This window comes from Tetrao urogallus (genome assembly GCF_951394365.1).
Source record: "Tetrao urogallus genome assembly, chromosome: 2".
In the NCBI taxonomy this organism is placed as follows: Eukaryota; Metazoa; Chordata; class Aves; order Galliformes; family Phasianidae; genus Tetrao; species Tetrao urogallus.
Genome location: NC_136814.1, coordinates 13,413,014 through 13,435,278, shown reverse-complemented (window position 1 = coordinate 13,435,278; position 22,265 = coordinate 13,413,014). Strand labels below are relative to the sequence as shown.

Below are 22,265 nucleotides of genomic sequence, written 5' to 3'. Positions count from 1 at the left end.
TTTTATGTCCATGCACCCATTTGGAAACATGGTAAACTTTGTTAAATAAAAGTATATGGTCCAAAGGAATGCATTTACTCTGTATTTGCAGTGCCCTGCAGGTTGTCTGGGCCATTTCCTCCAGTGAAGCATCTCTTTCAAAACAAAAAGCCCTTTCACAAACTCAAATTCATGTCTTTCCTCCCAAACACAAATTTCTGACTTTTGACTCTCACCCATTTGTCCTTTCTTTTGCTTTTTTCTGGTGATACAGGAATGACCTCTTCTCGTGGAGGTGGTGGTACCCTGAAATTCCCACAGCCTCTGCTGTGTCCCATCACCAGTTTCCGGCTGAGCCACCGCAGAGACAACACAGCCCTTTTATCTTTTCTTTTTTTATCCTTTTCAGTGTTGTATAGCTTAAAACAGCCAGGCCTTCCCCACCATCCCCACAAGTGGAAGCAAGGCTGCAGCACCCTCTGACAATGGCAGTGTAGCAGTACAGAGAGAGCACTGCAGACCACAAACAAATGGCAGAAGAGCACCAAATTCAAAGCATGGGGACACATCACAGAGAGCTACAACCAGGGGAGCATGTAACCTGCCTGAGGTGAGAGCAGAGCTGCTCAGTGGAATCTTCAAAGGGACTTCCTCCAAGCAAACTAAAACGAGGATACTAATTCAATATACCATTACTTAAGTTTTCCAGAGTGACACACTACTTAACTGCAGTGTTGCAAAACTGCTAATTTTCATTTCAAACAGGAGACAGTCGTGAGGAAATTATCCCAATGGGAGGCCTTTGTAATCTGCAGGTTCCTTCCTTCCCTTGTATTTTCCCTAGCTTTTCTAAGCTACTTACACTGAAAGTCAGCAAATATTTTGCATTCATAAACAAAACTGTCTCCATCTGTGCAAAACAGGAAAGGATGTAAGACAAAAAAATGCACCTGAAACAAAAGTATTATTTTCTTTTCCCGGAAAAGGACATCTCCACATTTATGATATTCCATACGTGACTCCTGACGACACGTGGGGCACTGCGGGTGGGGGTGGTCAGACACAGGCTCATGATGTAGCACAATTACAAATAATTACGGCAATGAATTCATTTAATCAATCAATTTCCGTGGCGGCCCACAGGGATGGACAGCGCAACAACCCCGACACAGCTCACGGCAGCTACTATTGCTGCTGGCTGCTGGCCAGGAGTCCCTGATCCATGTTAGTTAAATGCACATTAATCTGAATTTGGCAGTGTAATCAAGGACCCAACTGAACTGTGAAATTGAATTCTGCGCTGGAACATCATCTGACCGTTTTATGCGAAGACTGCAAAAAAAAAAAAAAAAAAAATCTGCCGCAGCATCAATCTATCACTGTAGGCTGCTGCACAGCCAGGAGGAGATTCTAGCTGGAGTCACTGGGCTGCGGGGAGAAAAGCCTCGGAATAAAGAAGTGCAGCGCTGTATCAGTGCTGCTGGGCGCCGTGTGTGAGCCGGGCATGCCCGCGTGGTGTCCTGCTGGTTAGTGGGGCACAGGGATGCCTCTGCATGAGAGCTGTGCAGGCACTTCCATCGGCAGCGTGCGGCTGCAGGCAGCTGTGTGAGCTCCCAGCTGCACGGTGCCCACATCCAACCCTGGCAGTGCTGCACGGCCGCCTCCTCGGGTGCTGTTTCTGTATGATCATGACACGCAAATGCTTACGGTCAGGATTTCACTTACGCAGCTGTGAGATAGAAAGGGGTCAGAGACATCGTGCGTTTCATGAAGGACGTGACATCTGCCCAACTAATTAACACAGAAAAACGCTCAGATGGTTTGGTGGAGGGAGGGGCACTCAGTCCAGCCCTGTCCTATATGTCTGTGTACACAGAGCCACACAAATGATTGCTTTGACTGAAAATACACCATTTTTATATCAAGATGGGAAAAGCCCGGTCTAAAACTAAAACTAGATAAATCCGCATCAATGGATTGTGACTGGGCTTCACCCACACCTGCTCTTTTCTGAGCATGCCCCACATGTCAGGAAAAACAAATTCCACAGTGAAATTTTAAAAGCAAAATTGAGATGTTCAGCATCCTTTTCTGAAAGCTTTCTGCAGTTTGTGTTTCACGCACCTGTGGTACAACCATTCACCTCCTGCACCCCATGCAATCTTGCTGAAGTAGAGGAGCCCAAGTGACTCCATCAGCCTAGCCTCTCCTCCTCAGCCATGTCCTCACACAGTTCTTCACAGTGTGGCAAAATTGAGCACACTTGATTCCACTAATAATGCCATGATTCCTGTTATTGAATGCAATTACATACTGAAAGGCAAGTCTGTAAATACTACAAAGGACAGTAAAAACCAGCCCTGCTCTCATTCAAGATCAGGTCAGGGGAGCAGCTGAAGTCACAGCCTGCAGTGCAATGCGGTGTGCTGCCGCTCATCTGGCTGCAGCCTTACTCAGATCTGCACACGGCCATCTCAGCAGCCAGGTCTGACACAACACGTCTGAAACCTGCTGCCAGAACAGGGATGTGTCTCCTTTATCTGACATCTGTAATAATACACATCTGCACCTACTCTTCAGATTTACAAGTCAAAACGCACATCTTTGTTAAATGCATTTTGAAGATGTACATTTGTGCCTGAGGACTTTTTCAATGCTTTCTTTCCCCCCCTTTTAATTATACTTTAAAGCCAATTTCATTTGTACAATATCTGATTTGAGACTCGATTCTCACTTAGTAAACCCATTTAATGAACCATTTTCTTACTAATGCCTCCTTGAAAAGAAGATTCCTTAGCAATCATCCAAGACACGAAGCTGCTATTCACTTCCAGGAGTTGCGGATGGGTCTGGGAATTGAAACTGCTGCATTTAACAGTGAATCATCAAGTTTCAATATACCAAGGCTACATGAGGGCTTTTGATGCTCAAAGGAGAGCAATGGCTCAAAATGAATCTTGCACTAAGGCATCTTTTTCTTTAATAAAAGTTGTTACTGCATTTTAATGGGATATTTTACAAAGTGTCCGCAGTGCTCTGAGTCCTGTGAAATACACCTACACCCTGCATCTTATTGAATGCCATAAATCTGGCAGGCACAGGAGAGTTTATGAGCTATTGCTGGATTTGTCCTTCCTCTTTCTCAACTCTGACAAAATGATTGTTTTAAAAGAAAGAAATGGCAGTTAGTCCATCCCAACCTTTCCTCGCAAATTCCAGAATCTGTATTTTAGCACCACACTCTTGCACACAGTTAACTACATATAGGCATCCCTCCCAGCAAACCCCAAACTCAGACAAGGCACAGGAAGAAACCTAGCAACCTTTCTACCCCCCCCAGTATTTACACTCAAACTCAAAAGCCCAACTCTATGCTTTAACACAATCAGCACCTAAAAAAAAAAAACCAAAACACTGCTCTCCTTTTGCCACAGGATGCTGACAGTGACTGCAGCCCAGCATCAGCAAAGCAGCCAAAACCCAAGCAAAATGCAGGCATGCCTCTGGTTTGAAGCCATGCTGTATTTGCAGAGGTTTTGAGATGACACAGGGTCTGAAGTTGGACAGGACCAAGTTCTCAGTGCACAGAGGCTGTAAGAAAATGCACTGTTCAGACACCATCATAAGCAGAAGAGCTATCATTGTGTGATGACTACCAAGCTCAGCACTTCTGGCAAATCACAACAAGCTTGCTGCCTGCTGCTAAGGGAACCCAGTAACATTAAATGAAATATACACCGAAGGAAAAACCATTTCTTGCAGAATATTAAGTGTTTAAGCAGGTCTTTGTTTGAGCAGTGTGACATGATGGATAAGAGATTCCCTTAGCTGATCAAGGCTGCAAGGAAGCAGGGTAAGGTAGGATAGCTTGTGTGGGTAATACTCTTCATGCAACTTAGAAGAGGCAGAGCAGACCACAGTTTCTGCAGAGGAGCTGCTTGTAGGTATCACAATGGAGTTGCTTTTCTATCTTGACCCTTATTTTTGTGTGAGGAGACACTTGGATTTAATTCCACTGCTTGAAAAATGAAGGGGTGAGGGATAAGTCCCTTCCCTCACTGGTGGGAAAGGGTTAATGAATCTCACAGTACACATACACACTTGCCAGACTGGTGGCTGTGTGGGCTGGTATGAGCTGGCTCAGCTGCAGGCAGCTCCTCTGCCTAATAGACATGCTGGGATCATGGCTGTCTTCCCTCAGCAAACCAGAAATGCTTATCTAAGTGGCACAGAGATGTCAGCAACGACGACTCAAATACAAAAAGAACCTGACATTCAAAGCAGACCAACTTTCCAGCTCTGCCAACATCTGCATTAGCATACGAACTTCTAATCGTAGGTAAACTGCTAAAGAACTTGGGTTTTTCAGAAATCCCAAGTAAAACTCACGGAAGTTGGGCATCTCCAAACTGTTCTTTGAATAAGTATCTTAAGCCTCTGATCCCCAGCATCTGTTTTCAGTTACCCAAGTGAACTGGGTGGGGTTTTATATCCACCAAAGCATTGTCGCACACTTCCTACCACTGTGTTTCCAAGCACGGCTCCACACCCTTAACGTTTTGCACATGCCTAATTTTTTGTATTCCCATTTTGGAATGGTCCCTGTCCTAGCAGTACCAACACCAGGGCCTTAACATTACCTTGGAGATGCCTGCTGCAGTTTCAGACAAGCGAGGGTAGGTGTAGGAGCTGTAGGAGTGTCCCTGCTGGTGTGCTTTAAATGCACTTGCTCCATAGGGCATGGCTGGCTCCTGCAGACCAGAGCCCGACCTGGACCTCTGCCTCATGGTTGGCTGAGGGCTCGCCGGGTCCACGTAGGATGACTTGGGCCTCTTGTCATAGTCATCCTTGGCTGGGCTGTGTCCCCAGTCGCCGTCGCTGTACTCCAGCCTCTCCTTGGGGCACTCGCTCTGCACTGACGCTCGGGACAGGGCGTAAGGGAAGGGGTCTCTGTAGTCCAGTGAGGATCCACTGGGAATCCTCTGGTACTCCAGCTTTAGACCTCCATATTCGAGTGGTTTGGGCTTCGCCTCCACTTGTGCATGGTAATCTGGGAGGAACCTGGAGAGGTCTGATTTTAGGGGTGTCATTTCTGAATAATAGATGTCTCTGGAAGTGACCTTCATCATGTGCCCATTCTGCTTGGCAGCGTAGCCCCCTTTGTAGTACCTGTCTAGCTCTTCCCCATAGAGAGTCTTGTCTCTATACTTGTCCATGACATAGTCTGTTGTGTCTGACTCACTGGAGTACTGCGAATATGTGATGTACCCATTTTCCTCCTGGTGCCTTGGCACATGGTTTGCATTGCCTTGGTGGTGTGTGGGAGGACTTTCCTTCCGCAGGGAGTTGGATCGAGTCACGGAGATATTGTCAAACTCTTCGAGCAAGCCGTTGATTGAAGTATCCTTCCGAGGCTTATTTCCTCTAACAATAGTCTGGAAATAAAAAATTGCTTTGATTAAATACTGACTTTCACTTAGTATCTGACCAACAAAATGACTGAAGTCTGTGATTCACCCAGGAATACACGTGGTGATGCATCACATTCTTCAGGCACACATCTCACAATAACCTGTTGCCACAAAAAAAAGCCCTCAAGAAGTACAACAGAACATGCAGAAATGAACAAATGCAGTGTCCACCATAAGCTGATATTTAACATACAGCTTCAACTTAAGATATGGCTGTGCTGCATTGAACAGCAGAGACATTTAAGAGCACTACTTGTGTTTTAAAAACTAGGTGTGACTAAATTAGCTATTATTCACTTGTTTGCTTCAAGGCAAGCTGGTACCCTAGTTTGCAGAGTATAGAAAAGTAATAATATCATTCACTGCCAACTTCTCCATGCTATTTTAGCAAACTGCTGGAGTGGAAAGTAGCATGTAATTTATCAAGTCCCATGTTGTTTTTTTGTTGTCGTTGTTGTTGTTTTTTTAACAGTGCACTACTGTGTGCCAGAATTACCACCAGGAACTGCCTCTTCATTAATTTAGCATGAGACACACACAGGGAAGATGAAAAATAATACCTACCTTCGCCTCCTTACAATATGTAGCATCTGGTAAATCCCTGTTCATGACCATGGCTTTGAGATAACTATATGATGGATGCCATGTGGCAGTGGCCCTATCTGTGTCCTGATACAGTAAAACTCCCCTAGATCCCCCAGTCCTGGATGAGGAGGGCTGAGAAGCACTGCAGACACAGATCGGCTCCTACCCACTGCCCCTTCCCATCCTTACTCAGCTCTTTCCCAAACAATGGTCCTAGCATTAGGATGGAAACAAGCAGTACTTAGTTAGAGCTCTCCTTCAAGATAACCTGACTATTTTTAGCTAGCACCATCTGAAGACTGTAACAAGTTATTGCATCAATTCAGCAGTTGACTCCCACTGAGCACTGCGTCATGTTTATAAATGCCCTGCAAGAATAAGATGTACAGATTGAGGACCGGGGCCATAAATCAGCACGGCTCTATTGAAACAAAACTTCCTTTGCTGATTCACTTCAGCTAAATATCTGAGGTTGTATCTTATTTAACTCAGTTTCTAAATGGAGTCGCTGTGGCCATCCCAAGCTGTCCTTCTGCTAGCAGCTTGCCTGTGCTGCACACTGATAATGGTGCACCGTGCTGTGTCCAGCCTGGCTCCGGCCCTTCCTCCACTGCTGCACCACAGACATGGCTGTATCAGAAATGCATCCCTGTAAGCCTGACCCAAGGCTGATGAAGCAGCACCAACAAGATAAAACAAGGAAACATCTGTAAAAGGAGACGGTGCACCAATGGGGTCTAAAGCCAAATGCTTCCACACAAAGCAGGTGGCTTCTCCAAATGCAATGACCAGCAGCAGGGACGGGAAGGGCTCTGCAGCACAAGCAATGCGGTCCTTTGTATTGCATCCTGGACTCAATTTTTTTTTGTCTAGGAAAGGTCTGCAATGCATTCAGAAGATAGGATAGGGCACAATTTCTCTTTTAAGAAAAGTCTGGTCCTCTTCCTCATCCCTCTTCAACTCCTGCTTTGCCCCATCACTGCTAAATTGACAGCAACATACTTCTCTGTTATTCAGAAAAAGACAGCTGAGAAAAGCAGGGCAAAGCAATCCTGACCTCCGATTGATCCCTCCTCTTATTTATGTCTGTAATTACTTGCCTGGTTTGCTATTTTCAATCTGGCAATACTGAAACAATAGGACAGAAAAAATCAGGATCAGCAAACAGATCACTCCTTTTGCTTCTGAAGTATTCAGCAATGCGAAAGGAATTCGTTTCGTTAGGCTACAGCCGCTTTGGCAGGATGAATGCATGATCATTCATATTTAATTATCACATAATAAAACAGCACACTCAACAATGAAATGCTCTTAATTGAAAACAAGATTGAAATACCCAACTGCCATCTTGCTTCCCCAGTGTAAAATCATGCCAAGGAGTAAAAAGGCCAATTTAATGATCTCTGTGGGACCAGCCTGCACAAAGCAGAGGTTTCCTGGAGCAACCTGTATAGCGCCTGCACAAAAGGACCTCAGAGCCAGAGGGAACCCCCGGGAGCAGAATGGCCCCTCTGGTTAAAGGAAAGGGGTGTCTCCCTCCCTTTTCTCCAAATAGATGCTCTTTCAAAGCAGGTTTTTTAAATGCAGATGCAACGGGATATGGGTGATGAAGAATCACAACCAGGTATCTCAGCCTGCGTTGCAAGGAAATTCTAGAAGAACGAAGCCAAAGGATTATGTGTTTTGGAATTCATCGATGACAAAAACTCAATGTTTAGGGATTTTCTGCAGACAGAAGCCACCGTTTTGATTGTGAGGATTACAAACAAACAAACAGGTTTCTTAGTATTAGTAAAACTGTCATGTAGGAAATCCTGATTTACCAAAATGGGCATTTGCCACTGAAGCTCTTGTCTGTGAAGAAGCCTTGGTTACCCCTGTGACCTCACAGCAACCTAATCCTGATCAATGAAGGGGACTAAGATCTCAAAAGCCCTTGTTTTCTCCCAGCAGCCTGCGGACAACCACAGGGGAACACTGACTTGCAAGAATGATGGCTGGAATTCTCTTTGCTTTGGGCTCTTCTCTATCAGTAAATGAGAAGTGCTGGAATCAACCCCTCAGGCCGAGTGGGTTTATGCGTGCTGGTGTGGCTCTGCATGGCCGAATGCTCTCAGCCTGAAAGCAACATCTGTGACTTGGGGAAAAGTCTGCCTGGTGCTGACTGTGCCTGGGGCTGGTGTAGAAGGATGCTCCCTTGCCCAGGTAAGGGGCTTGAGCAGCCGAATAGCACAGATTTTTAATTTCATTAGCTGATGACAATCCTTGGCACTGTTTCATCATACAAGCACAGTCCTTCAGTTCGAAGGGAGGATAAAATTTACCTATCCTAGAAGAACACAGCAAGTCTAGATTAAAAATGCCTTGGCAGTACTGGCTGAAATCTGCAACCATGTCAGTGAAGCACTGCCACTGCTGGTGTCAAAGCCACACCGCTGTCATTACCACAGCAAACTAAGATGTGAAAGTCATTTGTTGTGAAGAAACAAAAAAGGAGAAAGTATGATATTAAGGCGATGCATTTTTACGGAATAGCCAGTGATAGTACTATTACATTATAGTTACTGTTCTTATGCCATCGTTGTCAATATGTCTATTTGCTTTGGTTTGTTTTTAAATTTAGTATTGCCCTTACATGAAAGAAAATACATCTTGTTGACATGCCCCTACTGCTTAATCAGACAGCCTATTAGAGCTTGACTTCTATTTTTATTTTATTAAGAAAACTTCTAGCACTACTGCTATCAAATAGAACTTGTGATGCTTACACACAATGCCTCCCTGGTGGGCACAGTTAATTCTTCATAATTTAGTAGGCTTAAAAAAGCAATTAAAATCCCAAAGCAGGCATTATTCTATAAAAATAATAAACTGCTCTGTAAAGATGCCCACAGAGCATCAAAAATGACCAAGTGAGAGGCGCTATTTCTAGAGAACAACGCTTACATTAGGCAAAGTTAACTCCTTCTGAAGTCAGAGGATATATACACTGGGGCTCACCAGCACCCTGCAGTTTTCCTATGAACTGCAGGATTTGCAGAAATAAGTCAGACTGAAAACTGACCTAACTATGGCCCAAATTTCCCAACTGAAGCCTAGTGTTAACCAGAAGTAGCCAGGTACAAAGGCATGTGGGAGTACTGGGGAAAACCCAAATGCTGACATGGCATTCTCAGTTGGGGAACTCAGCACAGTTATTGCAGCGCCAGGCTGCGTGTGCAGGGAAAGGCTCCTTGAGACCGAAACACAACAGCAGGAGCAACAAAAGACGGAAAAATTTACTTCTTAAAAAGCAAAAAAAACCAACAAACCAAACAAAAACACACACACACAAAAAAACAGCTTAAAAAGCAAAACGAAAACCCTGAAAGAAAACCCAACCAAAAAAAAAAAAAAAAAAAGGGATACAAACACAGTTTGCCTGGTAATACCAGGCAATTAATTATTCATTTTTGAAAGGCTTTGTAAGCTGAAAGAGACAACTTCTATTTGCACACAAACAAGGAATTCCAAAGTTGCTGCAGGCAACGCAGCCAGTTACAAGCAATGCAATATTCGCAAAGGTTGATCCGCTAAGATTTATGAGATCTTTGTTCGTGTCTATTGAGATCATGTAATGGAAACCTGTACAGTGCCCAGGCATGCATGAAGAACAGAAATCAAACCCTACTAGCAGGTGCAGCCTTAACCGGATTCTACCACAGAAAGGTGGGATTTGTTACAGTCAATACCCTGTGTTCATTAAAGGATACTTTTCAAAGCGCTGCGTAATTTAGGATGGATCAATGTTAAAACAGATGAGAGAGTGCTGGAGAATTTTATGCTACTATTAGCGTCATACATTAAAATCAATGGGATGCAATCTCTGTGAATTAAAGCGCGCTACTCCGAAGCTGTAGCTCTCATTTCATTTCCATTGCTCTCCAGACAGGTCTGGCGTTTGCTCTGGATACCGCTGACAGAAGACATCCTTCATGGTGCTGCTGGAGCGGTCTGTCCTGCAGCGATAAGCTATAATGGATCTGTTTGCAAGAACCGCTGTCTTGCCTTGTATCCAAGAGCAGATGAAGAACAGCTTCTGCGCTCAAATACTGTATTAACCTTGACAATAATGAAGTGGGTAATTAACTGTTTTGCCCTAATATGACCTTGCGTTTATTGCCTTTAAAACTACTATACTTTACACAGGCACTAAGAATATATCATCCTTTGTCCTTCAGGAGCTGTGCTTTCAAAAGTCGACAAAGATTTAAAATCTCTGTAATGCCCGGAATAGGAGGAAAAAAGTCTTTTTAGGAAATGTCGCCTTATAAAGAGCCAATCTAAATTCTGATTTCACTCCTAGCCAGCTTATCCGCTCATTTTCATTACATGTAAAATAAATGCACAACCTAGGCATATCTGAAAATCATTCTTTTTCAAGGGAAAGGGGCCATATAGCACAGCTGGTAAAAGCACGGTATGTGGTGAAAGTCTTGGTAATTTATCTTCCTGTGTTGCATGACAAAAGCTTTGGAAGTACCTGAAGCTGCATTCTCGACAACGCAACTTACTCACTGGCATAAGCAAATGTGAACAGCACTACCTGTTCACCTGGAGAGAAAACTAATCCTTGTCACTATGTCAGAAGGAAAACTCCATCTTTCCTGGAAGGTAACAGTTTTATAGCTGCAGTGTAGGGCACGAGAAGTGTCAGGTCTGTGTTTGATCTGTTCTCACTTGTGGGATCTCAGACTGAGTCACATCCTTGGAATAACGCAAAATAGCTCACCACATCTTCACAACCTGCTGGTCCTCTCTCATGGTGAGACAAGACAGATGAACACAGAAAATCCCATCCATGTCCCCTCCTGCCTTGCCCCACACTACTTTGTGACTGTGAGCAGTCATACAAATCCCATTCTGGGACAGCTCTTAAACAAGATCTTCCCAACGCACAGGAAAACTTAAATATGAATAAAACACACCAAAGCAGAACTCAGCCCAGAGCTGCTGCAGCGTATACTATAGGCTGAGACATGCTGGTCACCAGAGTTGACCAAATGTCACCAGATACAAAATAGCACCCATCAGCTCTGCAGTGCGTTTTGGTGGGGCTTTTCAGTGGGAGCAGGACTGAAGGGGCCAGATGAGTGGTCAGCATCAGGCTGCTGCATGCCAGCTATTTGGAGCCCTATAGAACTCGTCCATGTACACTGCAGTCATATTTCTAAGCACACGCTGGCATTGCCAAAATTCTTTTGCTGCTGCACAACAAAGACGGCACAGCAGAGAGCTGAGCTTGTTATAATACACAGCCCTCAAGTGTGTACATGCAATACTACTGCACCAATTAATCCAATACTGGCAACAGCAGAGAATAGGTAAGAAGCTGGGAAAATGTTGGCGCGGCCACATGCTAATTACTGAAAGAACTGATAATGTAGAAACGAAATTAACATAGCCTGAAAAATATATATTACTCAATGGATTGAAATAAAGGTATAGCCACAGGCTTGAGACAAGCATAATAATCTTAACAACACTACTGCCAGCTGTTTAAAATTCCTCAAAAGTAAAATGATGGAAAACTACAGAAAAGCCCAACCAAAACCGCACTGTGCAATTTGTCAACCTGCACAGCAGTTTTAAAAGTTAGTTGCTATAACAACAAGAGCAACATTTCATTATAATCTCATTCACTGGTGATCTTTTTGACAATTTAAGATACAGAAACTTTTAACAAAGCATTGTTTTAAAATTCCACTGAAATATCTACAGTCTAGTAACTTCTGGATTGTTTTTCTTTTTCTTTTTTTTTTTTTTTGTTAATTTTTTAAATACACAAGCATTGTCATTATATATCATTTGAAATATTATTAGAGGATATTAAACATCCAATTTAATTGCTTGAGCCTCATTATACTAAGTACATGAAATTCCATATGTAATACGTTTACAAAGATCTATCAGACATACAAGAAATGAGGGTGAAATGTGATTTAAAAGTTTTAGTTTGAGTGAGAAAGTCGGTATGTCTGTTAGTGATGATCTATATGAGCGCTCTGCAGGGAGAAGAATGGAGAATGGCTTTCTCCCAAATCCCTCCACACCCTTGCCACTCAATGTTGCCCAGCTGCTGGGCAGATCCCCAACCCAGACTGATACTGAGAAGCATGTTCAAGAAACATAATAATATGATTATGCCAGTTCGGACATTACAGAAATTTAAAAAAAATTCAAGGAGAAGAAAGGAAAAAATGTGAGAGGAGAAAGAACTGATAACCTATTTAAAGATCTCTTGTCCCACTGACAGATTCCCTGAGAAGGAAATTTCCCTCTGGAGTGTAGTTTTTAATGCTCAGATTGTGCCACACTGTATCCAAGCACTGGATGGGTGTGACTATTTTTACTGAAAATGGTAAAGGAACGTGAGATAATACAATATAAAAGGAATCAAAAGTTATAAATCAAACAAATGGGAAAGGAAGGGTCTCCTAATCATGTGCTACAAGCTCAGTGGTGTGGAGCAAAAAAGAACGTCCTTCACATCCCTACATCACTTTGTATCTCCCTCCCAGAAGCCATGTGGAAAGGACCAGAGCACTCTGGGGACTGCAGACCTCTCTTAGCAGCTGCCGCAATTCCGTCCATTCACTGCATAATGTCAGGATATGGAATACTTATGGAAAACCTTGACAATAGCTCTCCCCCTTTCAAAATCACATCATCTGCTAGGACATCAGTGCCAATGTTGTTTTGTGCTTGTTGTTATTTATTTTTCCAGAGGAGGGGGCAAATCAAACTCACTAAGATGTACCAAGTGGTAGCTATGATCCAGCCCCCGCTGGTGTGGTTGTGGCATGAAGCGTCCCACAGCCCTTACAGGGCAGCGTTCCTCAGCTTCCCACCCGGTCTGACTTCAAAGACAACTAAAAGCTACAATACTCAAAACAAATCTGGAAACACTGTGGAAGGAAAAAGGCCATGTTTGATATCAGTGACATCCTTCCCTCCAAAAAACACAATTCTGCTTTTTAGTGGCTACAACAGAAGCAGGCTAGAAAGTCATGACCTCAATCACGATGAAATTTCACCTCAGGCAGAGCTGCATGTGACATGAAGAGTTCAATATCAAATGACAGAATTAAGGACAGTTAATGTAAAGCAAGTGTTCCTACTGTATCTCAAAAATCTGGGCTTGCGAACTGATTCATGCTGGGTTACCGATGTGCTCTGGGAGAAAAGTGCGAGCAATGCTTTCTGTACCACATCCTCATCCCAAGCCATGATGCAGATGCAGGGGCTGTAATTTGTGAAGGCACACTGCAGTGTAAGCCCTCGTTATTGCTTGGATGACATTTCCCCAGATGAGATTCCCCTCATGTCCTAAGCATGCCCATTAACAAACGTGAGGTTGATGGAGTGTTAACCCAATTAATGATCCCAGTGCTTTTTTCTTACTGAAAGATTTTGGCTGCAGCTTGATGGAGCATTATGAAATACTGAAGTAAATTCCCACATGGTAACATCTAATGGTAGGGAAGTAATTGCCTTTATCTGACAGCTGTGGCAGTAGGACACTTGTCTGGGAGGTCAGAGAGATTCCGCGGTCACTCCATTGCAGTCTCTTCGGCTTTAATTAAAACAAAGATTCTGACAGTCTGACAATTCATAAGAAGCAGTTTTAACCATATTACTTTCCATTGCAATTTACCACAGTAAATGAGGTTTCATGAATGGCACATGTTTGAAAAAAAAGTCAACGTTTCACATGAGCCTAGCAAAGCATAGGCTCGTGATGGTTACCGCAGTCAGGGCCCTGCACGTCTGGGGTTACAATGCCGGGATAAAGTGTGTGGTGCACTGATCCCATTGGTGGGGAAGAGGTCACCAATGCTCTGGGAAATAAATCCCTCTGCAGTCGGAGCTGTGAAAACGCTGTCTGTGAAATGCTTCAATCTCATGGCCTTAAGAATGATGAGAAAGTTTCAAAGCACTTAATGGTAACTTTTTAAACCTGATCAGTGTCTCTGAGTATTGTGAGATCCTTCATAAACATAAAGCGATGGGCGAGCAATTGGCTGATGGGTCAGTCCCAAAGAGTTGCAATAAATGGGGTTATACCTGGCAGGTGCCATTAGCAGGATTCCTCTATGGCTCCACTTTAGGGCTAGTTCTCTTTAATGGCTTCATATATCATATGAACTACCATACTCCGATGCAGGACTAGAAGGTGTTCTGAGCAACTCTGATGATGATAATAAAGTTGGAGGAGTTGTTGATTCCACTGAGGATAGAGAGCACTCGCAGAAACATCTAGATGAAGTGGAGAGCTGGGCAATCACCAACTGCATGGAGTAAACGTAACAGGATCAGCGCTGGATTCTGCACGTAAGAAGGCACACCCTGGCTACATTTACAGACTGGGGGGATGAGAGGCTGGACAGCAGACCCACTGAATGGGATGGGGGCTCTGGTTGACAGCAAACTGTGCATGAACCAGCAATGTGCCCCGGCACCAGGAGGGCCAATGTGGGGGGCACCAGGTCCAGCGCTGCCACCAGGTGAGGGGAGGGGCTGTCCCCTCTGCTCTGCACTGTGCAGCCTCATCTCCTGCAGTGGGTGCAGTCTGAGTGCCACAGCACAAAAAGGATGTAAAGCTATTAGAGAGCATCCAAGAGAGGTCTGTGTAGATAGGGAGCGGTCTGGAGGACAAGTTGTGTGAAGAGCGTTGAGGCCCCTGGAGTTGCTCAGCCCAGAGCAGAGGAGCTGAGGGACGGCCTCACAGTGCAGCTCCTCACAGGGAGCGGAGACAGCATGGAGCTGTGTCAGGGGAGGGGCAGGTGGGGGGTCGGGGTCTGCCCCAGCAGGCGGTGGGCACAGAACAGGCTGCCCAGAACAGTGGGCACAGCCCTGGTGCCGGAGCTCAGGAAGCATCTGGACGCTGTTCTCAGACATCGTGTCTGATTTTTGGGTGGTGCTGTGTGGAGCTGGGAGTTGCTCTGTTACCCTTATAAGTCCTTTTCAGCCGGAGATATTCTACAATTCTACAATTCACCTTTTCCCAAAACTTCACTCCTTAAGACAATTTAGAAATCTGCATTAGTAAAAGCAGTAAAAAATGCAGTAAATGTGTAACAATTTCATACATGTTGCAAATTACAGTTTTTGCTTCCAAGTAAATAAACTTGTTCCACAAGGTACACTAGAAGTGTACCAACCAAAATGCCCCAAGTGGCACTAAACCTCACTGAGTGATTTTCACCCAAACTTGGATATACATGCAGAGTACCCCTGCACAGAAATCTGTGCTCACTTAACTTTACCAGGCAACTGCGAGGAAAGACTCAAAGAGCTTTCCAAGCAGATGCTTTATTTATTCATTCCTGTAAATGAGAAGTGCAAACCAAATCCTTTCTCTGCAGGAAAAAAAAACACAGAGAGAGACTTCAGAGGACCATCCTCAGTGTTAATCACAGGGATGATAGTCAGGACAACACCACAGACTCATTACAAGAACATGCTGAAACATTTCTGGAGGAATCCTGATTTTTGTTGCAACACTTCTAAGGGAATCTTGATATAATTGATCTATAGGGCTGGGACACCAGGAAGCACAATGATGTCCCTGTGGCACACTGTCCCTGACATGCGTCACGAACCCATCTGCCTGGACAAGTGCTGCTCTCTGTCCTCCCTCCACTGCTCTGGCCAGAAGAGAAGGGCAGTGTGATCCCTGAATGGCGCACAGCTAACTCAGCATGAACTGCCATATGATAGAAGAAAGATAGGAGAAAAGAGAGGCTGCTCCCAGCCTGCCTCCTGTCCCCAAGACTTTTGCCTCAGTGGTTCATAAAAGCTAATTTGCTTAAACCAAGTTTCTGCACTTACAGATCCCATGGCTACTAGAAAGTGACATTTCAAATGGAGGCATTTTCACTGGAAGTTTCTGCTGTGTTCTGGGAATTACTAAATGCCAATTAAAACACAGACAGAAATTACTGTGGTTTTTTTTTTTGGACTAAATACATCTCATAATCTCTTGCTTTTCTTTTAACTGTGTGTTCCTAACTAAAGCCTGCTGAATCTGATGTTTACAATTACAAAGTATAAGCCTCCAGCCTACATACATCTCCTCTGTTCACTTTTCTCTCCCCAAAGATCTGTATGCTCTTATTTTTTCTGGCCTGCACAGTCCAGCCCACGAAAGTGGCACTTCAGCAGAAAAACTGTTTAAAGTTTTCCAAGGACAAGTCAGTGTTGATCTCCTGTAATACACAGCACTTGCCTGCTGTAATTAGATCCTGCGTGAAGGGGAGCACAAGAAATAAATGGCAGCGAATCAGCTTCAAATTCCTGGAGAGCCATCAAAGCCCAGACCTAACCACTGCAGAACAGGAGACAGAAAAAATCCCATTTACACCTGGAGCTTTGGCCTCACAGGTAAGTGAGCTGCTTGGCAACATGGTCTTCCTCCTGATCCTGCTGCTTTTGACAGTACTCTTTAGAACATAGTTTAGTGGGACTATGACCATGATGGTTTATGCTCTATACAACAATGGACCAAAACAGGTTTATCTGTAGATCTAGGAATAAATGTATCGTGGAGACATGCAGAATATGCAGCTACTGTGCAATTATAGTCATGGCATGCTTAAATGCAAGCCCCAGTAGCAAACACTGTCTTACTACTGATGTCCTAATACTGATGCAAATGCTGTATATATTGTATATAAATATCAATTGTATATGGAAATCTTTTCCACAAAGCCATTACAAAGGAGGATAAAAGCATATCTTTAAAAGAGCCATCAGGACACCAACGCAGATTTGTCTGCTGTCTGTGCCCACGTAGGTCATGCAGTGAGGTGAATTTCCAGAGATTCCTTGCTGCCACCTAGTGTTCCGCACTGACTGACAATGAAGAAACTTTGTAGTGTCGCTGCAGCTTTACATTTACACAATTTGGCAGAACAGCTGGGGTTCAGCCAGTCCACCAAAGCAACAGCCCCAAAGCACCACCTGTACCTGCCTAGTCCCGCACAGGCCTGAGTCCTGCTTCTATCTCCACAGAGTTTATGGGTCAGAGCAGGGAAAGTTTTGGTGGCCAAAACCTTGCCTAAACAAACAGGAAGAAAATAGCAGCCAGATTAGGAGTGATGGAGCCAGAGCCCTGCATGTCAGGCAGTACACAGGGAGCGTGGCTCATTTATCAGGGCAGGAGAGAGAAGATATGGAACATCTCTAAATTTATCATCAGAGACTAACTTCTACACTAAAAAAAGAATGTGATTACAAGTGTCCTTGCGCAGGATCTAATTGTTGGCTCATTTCAAGCTATACAGCGCTACCTGGAGAGTGCTCCCAGTCTGCCATTCCCAGAGGAGACTGGATTCAATTTCTGAAATGCTGATACTGAGCATTTGGCTTTTTTGTGTGTGGACCTGTAGGTTAACATCTTTATTGAGCTCTAAATCCTCAGCAGATGCAGACAGTGAACTCAAGATTTACATGCAAACTTTATTTAGCATATTGCAAGGTCCTACACCACCTAGATAAGCTCTCATCAGTATAATTGAAGCTTGAAAAAACACAGCCCTTGCAAAACTTCTCCAAAATTAACATTACTTAGAGTCACAATACTGATGAAAACAGCATTTTTTATTATTTATATTGGAAAAGAACACAGTATGAAAGAAAAGCAACAGCTGATCAAGGACTTCCTTGTTCAGAAAGCCAGAAACGCCAGACTGTAAAGAATAACTGAGAATATATCAGGGAAAAGTACCATGGAGGAGAAGTGCTTCCCTCATTTTAGGATGACTATGGCCTGCAGGTGTGATTGTAGTAACAAAAACTGCATGCATCAGTTAGTGTACTTTTGACAGAGGTGAAGAAGAGAACTGAAGAGATCTGAGGAGGATACAAGGAACAGAGAATCTAGTATTACTGGAGTAGGTCTGCATTTCATCTGAACTTCCTGCCTGCGGACCATCAATGCAGAGGGACAGGCAGCTCACAGCACAGTGGTGCCAGGAGCTGTCATTACAACAGCCCTGCTCCGCATTCCTTCCCAAGGTGTGCTGCATCCAAGGCTGCCAGGGTTGCATTGATCACTGAAACCAAAGACTTCAAAAGAAAAAACTGAAACAATTTATGATCTCTAAGATGTGTCCTCTTCCAGATGAAATTATTTACATTGAAACTGCATTTTCCATAAAATGAACTGTTAATATGAAAAGAAATTGCTCCTATTTCCTTATTCAGGCATTTTCTGTCTTGAACTAAACTCTTTAGTCCGCAGCAAAATTATTCCAGAGGACTTCAGTAAAAAACTACAATTTTCTGAAACCAAACAATGAGCAATTAAACTGAAAGCTTCTATCATGATGAGTAGTACGTATGAACCTATGTGGCTGGTTTTTATTTGTACAGTGACAGCTTTCCGCTACTACTACACAAAATTGGCAACATGGCTCTTCTCACATGAAGCCTATGTCACAGTAAGACACATTCTCGGACGCTAGGTGGCATATTCGTATTACATCTGTACAAGGAGGTTCAGAAGAGATGCCATCACTTAGAAATGAGGGAAATCAAATAGCCCTCAAGAGTGAACTGAGATACGCTGCAGTAATTCTTATTGGCATCGCAGCATATGATATAGCATCAAATGCATTGTGGTTTAGTCATCAAAATAAATTGAAAGTAGAACTGCATAACAGAACTACTTAAAATGTGGCTGAAATTACTAGTAGATGAAAATAATTGCAGAAAAAGGGCCCTCTGTAGGTCATCCAACCCCACCTTCTCCTTAGAGCAGAGGCAGCATCAATGACCTGTCAGGTGGCTCAGGGTAGTGTTCATTACAAACTGCCCAGCCTCTCCATGTTACCGTCCCACTGCTGAGATCATGCTCACTGGCAAAACCTTTTATTTCCACACAGCATTTTTTCAATGCTGCAAGAGCTCTTGCCCTTTTTTAGAGCTATTCCTCTGACCTTAGCTCCTCTTAGACCAGCACGTGCCAGGCCCCATGTGCAATCTCAAAACAAGCAATTAGGAAACCTGAGTTCATAAGCACGAATGATCACAGTGCGGCTACAAGGAAGGCCCACAAGGTGTCAGCAGCCTTTTGTGTCTTGTCCTGGCAAGAGCAGTGCTGTAGACCTGCAGCTTCCTGGTGGATGGGAGACAGCCTTCTTCAAGCAAGAACCTCAAACTGTCCCATTCATGGAGGCATCATGGAGGGATAAACAAAATCAAGGAGCTGTCAAGGAGATAGAAAAATGTGGAAAGACAAGGAAGGGAGGGCAGGACAAGCACCGCTTTGTCCAACTAGGACAGGGAAGAAAAGGAGCACGTCTGCTACTTGTTCTGTCAACACACACAGTAAACAGAAGCTTTGATTTTCTGGTCAGAACTATTAAAAGAGCCATAGCCAGTAACTCATTTTTGGATTATTTTTCCCCATGTTATATACAGGCTGAAATATAGCAGTAGAAGCTTAATACGGTTTAAAAGGTTACAGTTAACTTGCTGCTACCCTCACTGCTAGGTCAATGTTTGGGATGCAATAGTGGTGGAAATTAAAATTACAGATAGGACAAAGCATACAGGTTGCAACACTGATACAGGATGAATGGGAGGAAAGTCAGTGACTCTGCAGTCTGCAACACCAGAAATTCTCTGCCCTGCAAAGCCCACACGTTGCACAACACCAGGTAAATGAACTGCAGAAGGCTAATGGCACAACTCAGCATCTCAGAAACAAATGGCATTCTTTTCCTCCAATAACTGACAGAAAAGCAAAGTAGCTCCACTGTTAGCTGCACTGGGAAACACAAGAAGGGATTTTAACAAGTCCTCCGTACCACCCTGTTCCTGCTGACAGCCATGGACATTCAAGCATCTTAATGAAGCATCTTTATAAAGCCAATGCTAGGCTCTCGTCAAAAATCCCCTAAATAAGGCTTCTCATACTTGTTTTCCTAATACTTTTAGCAGAGTGTAGAAAGCATGAAGAATTCGTTGAGTTTTGCTGCCCAAATGCAATGTGTTTGACTAGCTATTGATGCTGAAGCTTTCCAAAATTAAGGGGCTGGAACTTGAGTACAGCGTAAAAGCCATGTCAGGCCAAGCATGTTGCATGCTGAGGACAAACAATCAAATCCTGAACTGCAAGTACATGTAGGGCAAACGCAAAATACTGAAGCAAGAGAACTGAAAGGCCTAATATCAGATCTCAGGCTTCATGAAATCCATTTTAAGCACAGTAAGACACAGATCACATGGAGATGCTTTCACTGAAAAATCAGTCTTTTATGAAAAACCTCTCTCACCACACCTAAAACCTACAATCACCATTGTCACTTTCTATTTCCCACAAAACCTTCTGCGTCACTTTTACTCATTCTTGCTGGTGTCTGAAATACACAGCACTTTGCTCGTATCTGGGTCATCCACACTGAGAAGGGGAATCCTATTATCATTACTCCTTGTAGTGGAAATGAATGAATTCGTACAACCAGCTCAAGTTAGTATTCAAGCTCAGATATTACCATGACGAGCCACTGCCAGCCACGTGCAAAAGGACTAAATGCCTTTAATCCAGCCAGTGCAGAGACACAGCAATGAGTCTCCTGGTGGGAGGGATCATTCCTAGGATATTTGGGAGACCACAGTGCTGCCTCTTCATCACCTCTGCTGCCTTTTAATACAGATGGAGCAGTTAGAAAATATATGACTTATTGTTTTACCCAGAGGGATACAGTACATGAACCATCAGTTTCTGTTTTGCAGACTGAGAAACAAGCAAACAACCCTAATGGGGAAGACAGCAAAACCCACAGAAGTCAACAAAAGCCCTTCCCTTCCTCTGCTTTGGCTTTGGGTTAAGATGAAGCTTCGGGTAAAGCACAAAGCAAACAAAAATCAATTCTGTCTCAAAAGCCAGCAATCACTCTCTTTAGCTCTATAACCTGTGCTACCACTCAGTCACAAAGGAGTCCCTCTAAGCAGAACACCTCTGCCTTGCACTGCACTTGTAGTCAGTGCAGAACTAATTAAAAATACAATAAAAATAATAAATGCAGAACAGACAAGTTACAGAACTGCTGCATGACCTGAAACCTCTGTAAGGACCAACTCTGGTTGAATGTCTCAGCCTGACTTAATACTGTGACTCAGGACACACTTCATTATCAATCTTCTGTTATACCTCAGTGCGTTTACAAGTGTGTTAATTAAACCACATCAACTGCTGGGTGGAAAAGGGGAAAACTGTAAGCAGTGTTATGGTCTTGCAGACTATGGCTTCCATCTTTTAAATGCAAATGCATTTAAAATCATCAGTTCTCACTTAAGTCATCAAGTCCTCAGTGTGTAAATCCCTTTTTAACAAAGCTAAAGGTGTTTGGGAATTTGCACATATACAAAATTGTTCTGAATTACGTTTACTTCAGTAATGCTTAATACTTTCAGTTTTGGAGTGGCCACAACTCAGTTTATCTCTGTAAGTTACATCAACTTATACACACTAATTCTTACCATGGAATGAAATTATTTATTGCAATAAAATTAAAAGCAAGTTCTCAGACTGCAGTCGCTGTTCTTAGTTGGCAGTAAGACCAACTCTTTTGCTGGCATTATGGAGGAGGCCTACTTCAATAGGCTGCAGAAGTCTTAGGGAAAGTAACTGGAGAGTGAAAGCACAATCTCTTGAGTCCTTCAGTTTTAATCCCAATTCCTTTTTCAACTCTGCCTTTGGAATGATGGCATGCAAATAACTGCAGTTTGGGGAATCTACTTCCAAATTCCATCTTCCATCTATGCAGACAAACCTTCCTATGGATCGCTCTGCCCCACTGCCATTGTTGGGATGGGGGGAGGGTTACAGAGAAACCATCACCAGGAGATGCACCATGGCAAGATGCTGCTGGATGTATGGATGCATTATAAAGCAATGTGGCCCAAGACTATACTGGGAGAACAAGCTCAGTTCAGGACTGTATTTTGGCTCCTGGCCCCAGCCTGCTCCCAAAGGAGCGTTTTCTGACAAGGTAAGATTTAGTTCAGAACTGCATTCCCATTGCATGAACAGATACTGAGTGCTGGATACACACACCTCTTCCACATATAGACAAACGTTTGATAAACAGACAGAAAAACAAAAAGAGACCATTTCTTGGAAAACTGTCCATAGTTTTCTCCACTTAGAAGTGCTGCAGTTAATTCATTCAGGGCTCG

At 43.6% G+C, this 22,265-nt stretch overlaps 1 protein-coding gene across 1 annotated transcript in view; it reads right to left on the bottom strand.

The window, feature by feature from the left end:
* The window catches only part of PAK5 (p21 (RAC1) activated kinase 5), a gene marked incomplete at its 3' end in the record, with an annotated part of 162,944 nt that overhangs the window by 11,719 nt on the left and 128,960 nt on the right, over positions 1 to 22,265 (bottom strand). Inside the window, exon 5 of the mRNA XM_079532699.1 lies at positions 4,620 to 5,414. Coding sequence (XP_079388825.1) covers positions 4,620 to 5,414 — 795 coding nt within the window. The remainder of the gene's footprint in view (positions 1 to 4,619; positions 5,415 to 22,265) is intronic.